Source organism: Cynocephalus volans, chromosome 13, assembly GCF_027409185.1.
Source record: "Cynocephalus volans isolate mCynVol1 chromosome 13, mCynVol1.pri, whole genome shotgun sequence".
Taxonomy (NCBI): Eukaryota; Metazoa; Chordata; class Mammalia; order Dermoptera; family Cynocephalidae; genus Cynocephalus; species Cynocephalus volans.
In genome coordinates, this window is record NC_084472.1 from 5,551,640 (window position 1) to 5,564,152 (window position 12,513).

Here is a 12,513-nt window from a genome sequence, read left to right on the forward strand (position 1 = left end):
TAAGGAACGACTCAGAGGTCTGCTGGGGAGCTCCACGTTTCCAGCTAGAGTTCTGAGGGCTGAGTTTCTGCCCACGCAAGTTGTAGGATTTTCTATACCCGAGAATGGGAGCTTCCTCTCCAGAATGCAAGTTTCCTTTTTCAGACGCTGACCCGCCAGTTTTGGAGGAAGGAGCAGGACCATTGCTTCTAGAATCATTTTTAGTTACATACAGAAAACTGACAGGGCTGAGAATGAAGAGCTTCATGCAGGCAAATTGAAGCCCGGGTATTAGGAACTGCAGGAGAAGGCGGCTGCAAAGTTAATCGGTCTCCTCACCCCTGTCCTCATCTGTCCCTTCAGCGGCTCTACTCATGCCCAGATGCCAGAATGTCATGCTGTGACTACCCACAGGCTTTGAAGTGCTCCTTCATTTGGTAGTGACCTCGTCTGACAGGATGCACTTTCCAGATGAGCAGCGGCATCTCCAGTGACGCAGGGCCGCTCCTGGGCTTCCACTCAGCCGGGCGGCGCTGGGAGGGGCAGATGCCAGGGGGCTCTGGAGCGCCAGCTGCCGACCCGGTCTGAGCTCGAAGGCGACCCGCCCGGGCGGCCGCAGGGCCCGGGGCGGCCTCGGGGTGGCTGGCGCCTTCCGGGGGCGTTCCTGGGGGCCGGGGGCTGGCGGGGTTAGACCCAACGCGCCCGGGAGGAGCCGGCCGGCAGCCACGTGACCGACCGCGGCGGGGCCGGCGGCCCAGAAATAGCAGCGGCGGCGGTTCCGCCCGCGGGTGGCGCGAGCGGCGGGCGAGACGGGAGGACGCGGCTGGGCGCGGGCGCGGCGCGGCCCCGGCCCCGGAGGATGCTGCTGAGCCCCGGCCCGGCCCGGCCCCGAGCTCATGATGGCGATACGGGAGCTCAAAGTGTGTCTCCTCGGGGTGAGTCCGTGCGCCCCGGGCTCCGCCGCTCGTCCCGCCCCCGGCCGGCGCGTCTCCCGGGCTCCGCTCCGGCGCCGCCTGGGCTGCTGCGGGGCGGGCGGGGCGCGCGGGACCCCGCGGCGGCGGGTCCTGCCGCGGCCGCGGCCCCTCCGGCCCCGAGGGCTTTCTCCTCCGCCTGTGATAATTTCCTTCCGGCGGAAAGTCGAAGTAACTCGGCCGAGGCGCCCAGGCGCTCTTGCCTCCCAACGGGGCAATCGATTTAGTCCCTTAAAAAAGGCCCAGCCGCGGCGGGGAGCGGCGCGGGGCAGCGCGCGCAGCGGGCCCGGGGCGCGGGGAGAGGGGACCACACGCCGCCACCCCACGGCCGCCCAGCTCGGGGCGTTCTCAGCCCGCAGCGACGTTCCAGCAGTCAGAAACAAAGAACCCACCGGCAGACCCGGCAGGGGGCAGCCCTCGGGGACCGCGCGGCGACTGCGCATCCTGCGGGGTCATTGCCTTCCGGTGTCACCTCCGAGTCCAGCGTTGCTTCTGTGGGAAGAAGAGCTGGTTCTAAGGCGCGTGCTCTGTCAAGGTGGAGGGACACGGAGTGTGCGAGGAGGGAACGACTCTAGGGTAGGACTGAATCGCGCCACACCAAGGCTTCATGTAGGCTCTTCTGGAGCCTTTGGCAGGACGGAGTTCTGGACTGTCACCCGTCGCTCTCCTCTGCCCCCCTTCCCTGTTGGCCCCAGGCACAGACGCCCCAGCGCTGCCCCGGACTTGCTTGGCTGTGGCCGGGATCTGGGGAGGATGCCGTCTGGTCTTTCTCCGTTGACGTTTAGTGTTGTAGGAGTGGGTTTCCACTGGCCGCCAGGCTCTCTAATCCATTCCAGACATAGATTCCAGGAATCCCGTGCTCCCTCGTGAGGAGTGTTTCAGCATCGGAAGGATGTTCAAAAACATAGAAGGAATGTCCTGTCCCAAGGAATCAAGGGTCAGCTATGACATGTGTTAGGATTGGCCTTGGGGAAAAAATGCAGTATGATTTTTTTTTTTTTTTTTTTACTTCTCCTTTGTCATCTACTTAGGTGGCACAGGCTCCATTCCATGAATCCTTATTTTCAATTTCAATATTTAGGAATGAGTCTCTATATCCTTCTACAAGGACACCGAGTGGGTGGCAAGAGCCCTATATCAGGAGGCAGGAAGTGCAGGCTGTCACCCTTTCCTACTAACTACCTGTGTCATTTTGGACAACTCAGTTGCCTCATCTGGGAAATGGACATGATAACATCTTCCCTTTTAAGGCAGAGGACTATACCAGATGATCTCTTAAGATCCTTGGTACCCTTTCCTGCTAATGTGTGATTCCAGGGTGACAACTAGTAAACCTGGGGGATGAGGAAGCTGGAAGAAATCTCTTTACTTCTTTTTCTCTTATCTCAAGAATGAAACATACTCTTTCAGTGGCCTCCTGGAGAGGGTGCCTCAGCTTTGTTTGCCAGTTCTTTGTGGTGGTTCTTTTGGTAGGAATTTGAACTTGGAGGGGGAAAAGTGTCAAAGCGAAGAAAGAAGAGATTTCTAGGCAGATAGAGGCTTTGAAACACCAATCGTATCACACCACACTTGTGGCCTCCTTTTTTTTTTGAGGGTGGCTCTAAGTTTTAGTCTTATTGAGGTCAGAGGATATCTTATTTGAAAGAACAAGTGACCTTATCCACTCTTCATTAAGTCCCCTGGTTTGACTGGCCCTTTTCTAGGTAAGATGTGTGGCAGGCTGTGTTTCTAGTAGCTCATCAAAATGAATGGGCTGGTTCTCTGGGTGAGATAGCATTTAAGGGCGGTCAAAGCCATTTTATCTACTTTGGGTTCACTCTCTTGATTTGAGAGCCCTGTGGATCAGTGTGTGGAAGGAATCAATATTAAGTCCAAAAGTCCTTTCAGAATTTTAGCAGGAACCTCAGCCTCCTTTGTTCTCTGTGCAGGGAGATCTGTATTTTCAGGGTGAAGTCTTGCATGCACTGGCACTCAGCTTCCCGTTTTTTAGCCATGCCACACCTCCCTGAAGTCTCAGTATGACCAAGACCTTAGCATCCACACCCTCCATTGCCCAGAAGGTAATAGAAAATGTGAACCACGTTGTCTCACTGGAGAGGCTGAGGGACTAGTCTCTCTGTGCCTGGGCACGTGCTCAGTGATTACTTGGGGACATGCCTGTCATGTAAGGTATGGGCTGTTTTAGGCATGGGCAGTGCAAACGTTTATCCCAGGCTTCCGGCTGGTGACTGTTGTAGTCTCCTGCTCCCTTGGTGGGGTAGGAGGTTCTGCCTTCTGACGTTAGGGTCATTTGTAACAGGTGGAAGTGAGAGCAGGCCAGGTGGCATGTCTTCTTTACCTGTGCCTGTGCTTTTCAGAACCCTGACGCTTCCCCCATTTTCTTGGCATGTTAGGCATGTATAATCTTATTTCTTTTGGTGAGTGCTCTCAGATGGAACTGACAGTGGTCTGTGGAACATTCTCTGAATGCTTTGTGCTCTTGGAAGACCAAAGTCTCAAGAGCATTGGGTTTATTTAGGATACCTGTTATAACTTCTTGGCATGCATTTCATGTGAGGACTTTCTTGTGTTTATTCCACATGGGGACAGCCCAGTGAACCTTTGTGAATGCCCTTTCCTGGGATAAGCCCAGCTGTCTGTGGAAGCTAGTCATGCAGGGGGGTGTGTTTGACGGGGGGAAGCATACTGGATAGGGGTGCTTAGACACCCAGGACCCCATACATCTCATTCTTGCCAATAAAGTACCAATTGTACCACTTTGTAATCTGAACTAGTATTATGAAACATGTAGCTTAAAAACAACACCCTTAAAAACAGCAAAGTACGTTTAAAAAAAACTAAGAAAAACAATATTGAGGCAGCAGCTGTTTAAACCCCAAAGGTGGAAAGCTTCCCAGTATGCATTTTTAACACACATTACCACGTGGCAAAAAGCAGAAGAGGAGGAGGAGGAGGTGGGGGAGGAGGTGGGAGGAGGAGGGAAGGAGAGGATTTTTATTTTGTTATTCCCTTTGGGTGTGCGCACTTAAAAACTGCTTCCGGATGGAATCCCAGAGAGATTTATATTTGTACTTTGGTTGTCGGGACAACAATTTAGTGATTCTGCCACTTCCTCAATAGCTGAGTGAGAGGTTGAAAGACAACTGAGAGCTTCCCTGCTTCTGGTAAGGACATTGTTGAGGCATCTCCTCTTGGCCTTTGTTAGAATCTATGTGGTGACTCATCAAAGAACAGTCAAATGCCTGGGATTTGATGTGACATCTGAGCAATGGGGCCTTCATATGAAATGGCTGTGTGATCTCTGAGGACACTAGGACTCAAGAGTGGGACAGATTTCTGCTCACAATAAGGCAGATCAATCAGAGCTGTGCCACCTCCAGTGGACCGAGTGATGATGAACCCTCTGTTACTGAAAGTGTCCAGTAAGGTTACACTAGTCCCTCTAATCTGTGCAGGACATGTTCCATGACCCCCACTGACAGTACTGAACTCTACATGGACTATGTTTTTCCTATACATACGTACCTATGATAAAGTTAAATTTATAAATTAGGCACAGTAAGAGATTAACAACAAAAATGAATAATAATATAAAACAATTATAACAATGTTCTGTAATAAAAGTTATGTGAATGTGGTCTCTCTCCCTCTCAAAATATCATCCTGTAATCACGGAGTTTTGTACCGTGGTTGACCGAGGGTAACAGAAACCTCAGAAAACCAAATGGTGGATAAGGGGGAACTACGGCATATGGATTTGCTAGAGTTATTGTGGAAGAAACAAATGCATGGGATAGTGGGTTGGGAGGATCTCCACTTAGAATTAAGCTTAACTCAGTGAAACAAAACACCGCAATGTAGAACTCACATATATCTTGCAGGATTTCTGCTTGAGAATGGTAATCATCACATTTGTTTTTCAACTTTGAGGTTCTATTAACATACTATTTTGTTTTCTTTCCTAGAAACTGGCATTTCTCTTGAGGGGGTGGGCGGCAGAGAGGCTAGCAATGGCATTTATTTTTTGTCACACCTGATTTCTCTATTAAATTGAACCCTTTGTGGAAAGTATGGTTCAGTGTTGGTGACTCTAGGTAGTTTCTGTGTCATACAAGAGTAATATAAGTGACATAGTGGATGTCTTCCCAGCAGTGCGTGGCACATGGTAACACTGTGCCTCACCCACCCAGCCCAGGCCAATCAAGCCCGTTAGGGTCATGCTGCTGTGTCCTTCCCTCGGCTCTCAGAGCCTAGTGTGTCTCCAGTGTATCAGTCATTTGTGGAGCACTTTTAAACTTCTCATGGTCTCCTCCCCTATGTCTTAGCTTGAGTTGCATGACAAAAATCCCATAGACTGGGTGTCTTAAACAACTGATATTTTTTTCTGACAGTTCTGGAGGCCGGGGAGTCCAAGATCAAGGGGTCTGCAGATCTGGTGTCTGACAAGGACCTGTTTCCTGGTTTGCAGTTGGCTATCTTCTCTCTGTGTCCTCACATGGCAGAGAGAGAGTTCTGGTTTCTTTCTCTTCCTGTGAGGACACTAACCCCCTTCATGAGGGCTCTATCCTCATGACCTCATGACATCCCAAAGGCCCACCTCCAAATACCCTCACTTTGGAGATTAGGCTTCAACATATGAGCTTGGGGGATGCTAATGTTTAGTCCGTAGCCCCTCGTCTATAGCCTCAGGCATGTGGTCCCACCGCTACCCTGGCCAGTATCTCAGTTTTAGTATGTTGTACCCCTTTGGTCTGCTTCAAGGCCATCACCATTGGAAAATAGAAAACTTTACATTTGAAGGTGCTAGGACACAAAAAGATGTAAGCTTAATAATTAGAAAAGGTCTTCAAATGTTAACTGTGTACAACAGGTTAAACGAATTTGGTGATTGCATGTCTGTGCAAATATTACACTTTTATTTCTCTTAGTGTTTATAATTTATGATGTGTATTTGAAAATGGAGCAGGCATTCATTCATTCAACCATTCACCACGTACTGAGTGTTCCTTTCGTGTGGGGAGCTGTGGGGAGCTGCAGGTAGATAGGATGCCAGTGATCCCCACCTTTCCAGGGATGTGTCCACACCAGCGGTGAGCTATACTGCATCACTTGTATTCTTATTGTAGCACTTACCACAGAGCACAATGCACAACAGAAGTAGAGTAGTGTGATCAGTCTTGTCTTACGAGGCATGAGGACATGTGAGGGACAGAAGGTGCTTGCTCTAGGTCTGTTTTGAGCACTTGCTGTGGCAAGGTGCTGTGCTAGCTCTGTTGGAGGTAGAAAATAGGTAAGGTGGCATTCTGGTCCTGCCTGGGGTGGAGAGGCTCCTGGTGGGCAGAAGCACAGCCATGTACGCGGAAAGTGGCGTCCATGGCCCATGTGATGGGTGTGATGCTGGAAGTGCCCACGATGCAGTGGGAGACGGTGGGAGTTAGATACAGTGGGGGCTGGGAATGGGGGTCTGGGAAGGTCTCTTGGAGTAGGAAGGATTTGAATAGTGCCTCAGTGGGCAAGCAGGGCTTTGACAGGTGAGGAAAGGGGGCATGGACTCCAGGCCCTGGGAGAGGGGCTCGGGATCTCACGGCATTTTCTAGCACAGTCCCTCCACTCTGACCGCTCTTCCATCAAACCCACTGTCTCTCTAGCACAGAGTCTTTTATTTTAAATTCCCCTCTCGCATGCTTTATTTTGAAAAATTTCAAACTTATGCAATAGTTGAGAGAACAGTATGACGAATGTCTGTGTACCCTTCACCTTGATTCGGTGGGGGAAACATCTTGCCACTCCCTTCTCTCTCTGATGTGTGTAAACAATACTGATTTTGTTTTCTGAGCCATTTGAGAGTAAGTTGCAGACATCGTGATGCTTCACCCTTAAATACTTCAGTATGTATCTTTTAGGAAGAAGGGCATTCTCCTTGCAGAACTGCAGTGCCGTTATCTCACCCCCACAAATGAACACAGGTACAATAATAGTATCAACATACAGTCCATATTCACATTTGCAGTTGTCCCCCAAATGTCCTTTACACCTGTTTAAAAACATTCAGGATCCAGGCAGAGACTGTGCATTACATTTGGTTGTCATGTCTCATTAGTCTCTTTTCATCTCAAACAATCCCTCCTTTCTTCTCCTGTGGCACTGGCATTTTTGAAGAATGCAGGCCATCTGTCTTGTAGAAAGTTCCATAGTCTGGAAGTGTCTGATTGCTTCTTCATTGTTCCTTTCATGTTAGATGTTTGGGCAAGGGTATAACATGGGTGATGCTGAATGGTCTTTTTTGAACATGTATAATATTAAAAGACTCTCTCCCACTTACCTCTGTGATATTCATTCAAATAATATTTCTTAGCTTCTACAAGTGCCAGGCAGTGGTGTGTTTGAACAAAATAGAGTACTTTCACCTTGTGGAACCTACAGTTTTAGCAGAAAGTTGGGAAAAATAAACTATATGGCCTGTTAGGAGGTGCAATGTGCTATATGGAAAAGAAGACCATTGGGCTGAGCAGGGGCCCAGGAGACCTGGAGAAGGGGGCAGCAGGTTGATGGGGTGGTGGGTGACTGAGTGTATCAGCTCTTGTCAGACACCAGGGTGGAGGCATCTGTGTTGTATTAGTCCATTCCTGTTGCTTGTAACAATATCCGAGATTGTGTAATTCATAAAGAAATGAAATTTATTTCTTATGGTTTTGGAGGCTGGGAATTCTGTGGTCCAGGGGGCACATCTGGTGAGGGCCTTCTGTAGTGATGCTGGCTGTCACATGGTGAAAATGGCCTGAGCAAGAAGGAGCTAACCTTTCACTCGCTCTCCTTGTAAAGCTGTCAAACCACGCCCATTACTCCATGAATGGATCAATCCATTTATCAGGGCACAGTCCTCACGATCCAATCACATCCTAAAGTCCCCACCTTTCAGTTACCATAATAGGATTCTCCATCCTTTTAACACTGTTACAGTGGGGGTCAAGCTTCCAACACATGAACTTTTTGGGACACATTTGTCACACAGCCTGTGGCTTCTTTCCCCAGGGGTTGATGCAGTGCTGTGGCTTCTGGCCCATGGCATGGCTTCTGAGCTGCCGTAGGAGCATATGTTCTGAGGAGCTGGAATTGTCTTTCTTGTTGCCTAACTTTGTCAGTGGAAATAAGGAAGAGAAAAGTGGGATTTAACATTGGGTCACTAAGCAGGTTTTCCACTGTGGACCTTTCCATCATTATATTCCCTTTCTCTCTTATATTCTCTTGCTCCTGGTGCCTCAGCCCCGCTGGACTTCTCCAGAGGTCGAGAACGTGGCTTCTGTTCGCTCTGTGTTTAACCCAGAGGATTCCTTAGGCTACTTTCAGTTCCCCCGGAGGTGTGTGGTGGTGTCACAGAATGGAATGGGCCTGCAGGACCACCAACGGAACATGGGGAGTAATTTCCCTTCTATTTTCCCTTCTTTGAACAAGTCACCACAGAGCTAGGTCCCATTGTATCAACATGTTTGTTTTTCTGAAAGAAAAGCATACCTCAATTCTCCAGTGTCACTCCTTTTCTGCCCTCATGGAACCACTCCTCTGACTACGATCTGCAAATATAATGCGCAGTACTGAACAGCGCCTCTGCCAGACTTTTCCCTGGGAGACAAGAAGGGGTCAGAGAGAAGAGAAAAGAGAAGGGGAAGGCAGGGGGAAGGACGTTTGCACACAGACTGTCACATAAAAATTGCTGGCAAGGGGAAAAAGCAAACTGTTCCTGTTTTTTGTGTGTATGTGATCAAGCTATTGGCCAGGGCATTTGCATTTATGGAAAGTTTAATTAAGTCTTTTAAAAAATTTTTTAAATTTAAGGCCATCTCATAGCATCAATACTACATACTTAACATTTAATAAACTTATCTTTCATTTTTCATTTTAGGAGCTAAAATATTTTTAAAACTTTATCATAGTAAACAATAATGAGCTAATTTTTTAAAATTTTAAGTGTCTTAGTTCATTCAGGCTGCTACGAGAGTACTTCAAAAACTTCATGAAAATATTCGTATTATCTTTTAATTTTCCATGAACTTTTTGAAGTACCCTTGTTTAAATGAATACCATAGATTGGTGGCTTATAAACAATCGATATTTATCTCTCACAGTCCTGGAAGCTGGAAGATCACAGGGTGCCGGTGTGGCCAGTTATAGTGAGGGCCTCTTCCTCACAGGTGGGAGGAGGCAGGAGAACTCTCTGGGGTCTCTGTCTAAGGGTACCAATCCTGTTCATGAGGCTCCAGCCCCATGACCTAGTCACCCCCCCCAGAGCCCCCACCTCCTAATACCGTCATCCGGGGGTTAGGATTTCAACACGTGAATTCTGGGGGACACAAACATTCAGACCATAACATAAAGTAATACATGCTTGTCAATAAAATTTTGAATCTGATTATGGGGTAGGGAAATGACTTGAGTAGGGAAATGACACATGCTGATTTTAGTTTTAGATTGCAGAGGTGAGGGATACGGGACGATGCCTTCAACCTCCTTCTTTGTGATGGCGTGTAAGTGTCTCGCTGCCCACGCCCTCCCCTCCGTGGTTGGTTCGCAGTCCGCTGCGGAGCCACCGTGCCGCCTGCCCTCCTGCATCTGTGCCTCACCTCATCGTAGCTCTTCTTTCCTGTCTTTTGTTTTACATTCACATGACTACTTTATTTTATTTTATTTATTTAATTTTTTTGGTGGCTGGCTGGTATGGAAACTGAACCCTTGACCTTGGTGTTACCAACACCATGCTCTACCCAAGTGAGCCAACCGGCCAGCCCCTACTTTTTACTTAGGATGGACATCAGCCTCACATCCTGTCCCATGTTTCTTCTGTTGTGTCTCTGTTTTTTCTGCCCCAGCAGGATCATTTTCTTCATCATTTAAATTTGTTTTCTTCCCTTCATTCTCCTGATGAGTCATCAGGCTGTCCTTGAAAGTGGCCTCCAGGCTTGGCTCTCCTGGGAAGTGTGTCTGACCCTGCTTCTCAGTGGCCCTGCCGTCCAGCAGGAAGGGCGCTGACTCCGTGCTACTGTGCCCCTCGGTGCTAGCAGGCCGCCGGACCCAGGGCTGCCGTCAGACCCAGCCGGCTTGCCCTCGAGGACAGTTCAGGCATTCCTGAGTTTTGTTGTTTTAGTTCTAAACTCAACAAAAAGAGATGCGTAGAATGTGAATGAGGATTGAAGTAGACCTAGCAGGCCAGGAGCTGTGAGTGATGAGCAGGAATCTTTATGATCAGAGGTGTATTGCATGGCTACAGTGTGGCAGGCACATGGAACACTTTGCTGTGAAGGAGGGACTCTTTCCTCGAAGTTCACAGCCTCACACTGTACTTGGTCTGATAGTACAAGAGACCAACGGGAAGAGTTAAGTGGTAATGTCAGTCTCAAGGGGATGTCACATGATGCTTCGTTGCCAGATGTTACGAAGGTGGAGTTTGGGAGTGGCCAGGGAGGGCACGTGGGTGCCCATGGATGGGCTAGAAGAATGGCTCGTGTTAGATTAGATGCAGAAGAGGGACATGTCTGGGAGCGGACTGGAGTGGCTGTGCTTACATTAGGTATCCATATACAGGAAGAAGTTCCTGGAGAGACTCAGGAGTCAAAGTGGTTATCTGCGTGGAGTGGGGACAGACTTGAACTTGTAAATAATTTATTCTTTCTTCTTTGCTTCTCCATACTGGTTTATTTAGTGAGCATGCATTACTTTGCATAATTAAGTTAAAACCTATAAAAATGTGCTCCAGGGCCCAAGAGATCTGTTTGATTTTTACTGGAAATAACTGGTGAACTGATAGTAACATTGGAAAGTAAATTTAGTTCAGACTGTAAAAGGGCCTCGAAATTTGAAAGTTTATTCCTCTGGGTGCTGAAATGACGGACCTGTCATCAACACGACATAGACTCTGAGTGGCATATCAGGTAGTGATATTCTTTGATTTGTGCAGGCTCTTCCCTGGGCTCTTGGGTCCATCAAGGGAGGGCAGCCACCTCCATTTGGGATGAAAGGGTCCATGGTGACCTCTTCAGGGGTGAGTATTTGGGCTTTTTCATCATTCTCTAATATTGTTTTTTTCAAAATGGGGTCAAGGAAATTATGGGCTTGCCGATCTGTTCTCACATTTCCTGTGTGTTCATTTCTGTTTTCTGTGTGCTACTCTTGGAAAAATAAATAAAATGACATCCTGGATCTTCCAGGTCATCATCCTGTAACAGAACTGAGTGTCACAACTTTAACTCCCATTGAAACTGGCTAACGAGAAAAGAACTGAGGCAGACAGTACAGAAATAAAGCATCTGGGCCCTGTGAAGACCCTGTGATTCTATAGCACATGCCACAGGTGTTTACTGAGTGCCTGCCACTTGCCAGGCCCTTTTCTAGGGCTTGGGGGCACAGCAGGCAACAAAAGGGACCCACATTCCCCGACCTTACGGAGCTGACATTCTAGTAGGGTCGACATGTGGCATAGAAATATCACAGACACACAAATACCACAGACACACACGTACTGCAGACACATAAATGTTGTGGACGACAGGTGGTGATAAGTGCTAGGGAGGAAAAGAAAGTGAGGAAGGGGACTGGAAATGCTGGAGGGAGGGGGTGGTTTTAGGGGGAGCTTGAGAAAGGCCTCACTGATTGCACACAGGTATTGATATTCAACTCTGTACCCCACAGATATGTACAATCAACTGTGTTACAATTAAAATGAACAAAAAAAAAAAAAAGAGAGAGAGAGAAAGGCTTCACTGAGGAGGCATTTGAGTCTTTACTCAAATGACAAATATGTCAATAAGACAGACAATATTCATGCAGCTGTGTGGGCCCTGCAGGCCGAGGGGACGGCGAGGCCTGGGTGTGCCCGGTGAGTTTGAGGAGCAGCAGGTGGGCAGTGTGGCTGGGCAGAAGAGAGGAGAGAGCCTAGCCAGGGAGGTGAGGGGTCTGATCAGGGGTCTTGAGGGCCAGTGCAAGAACTTGGGCACTTCCTTAGAATCAGGTGGAGGCTGCTGAAGGCTTGGGAAGAGCAGTGGTGTGGTCTGACCATGTTTTACGAGGGTCGTCCCAGCTGCCTTGGGAAGGGTGGGCCACAGGAGGGTGCGAAGGTGGAAACTGGGAGCCAGGGGAGTTGTGGTGGTCACCGTGCATTCCAGCTGTGGTCTGAGGGTGGAGCTGGCACACATTGCCTGCAGACTGGGGAGTGCGGGGGAATTAAACTGTGACACGGCCCATCGGGCCAGAGCGGTGCTGACCTCGGAATCCAGCCACAGAGGAGCAGCATCAGCCGTCACATGAGAGTAGTGTTGGACTGAACGTCACTGGCTTTCTAGTCTAATTTGGATTTAATCAGTACATTTGTCTCTGTTTTATACTTTTAGAGCAGCATAAGCAGTTTAGGTGTACTCTTATTATTTGTATGTATTTAGACAGTAAAATAGTTATAGCTACATTGGAGTCTATGGGATTGTTTTTCACCTTTGAAAGCCTGTAGAGTCTTAGAAGGGCCTGAGAAACCCTGCTGTAAATGCTGTGGTTGGCCAGAGGCTAATGGAACACTTTTGTT

At 48.5% G+C, this 12,513-nt stretch overlaps 1 protein-coding gene across 2 annotated transcripts in view; it reads left to right on the forward strand.

The window, feature by feature from the left end:
* Positions 1–442: 442 nt before the first annotated feature.
* RAB31 (RAB31, member RAS oncogene family) overlaps positions 443–12,513 on the forward strand; it is a 107,201-nt gene continuing 95,130 nt past the window's right edge. The window contains exon 1 of one of the 2 annotated variants that reach the window (XR_010021471.1): positions 443–914. Coding sequence is in view for 1 of the 2 variants with exons in the window: in XM_063076539.1 (XP_062932609.1) it covers positions 876–914 (39 nt within the window). In the remaining variant the exon portion in view is untranslated. The remainder of the gene's footprint in view (positions 915–12,513) is intronic. The other variant, XM_063076539.1, reaches the window with a different exon arrangement.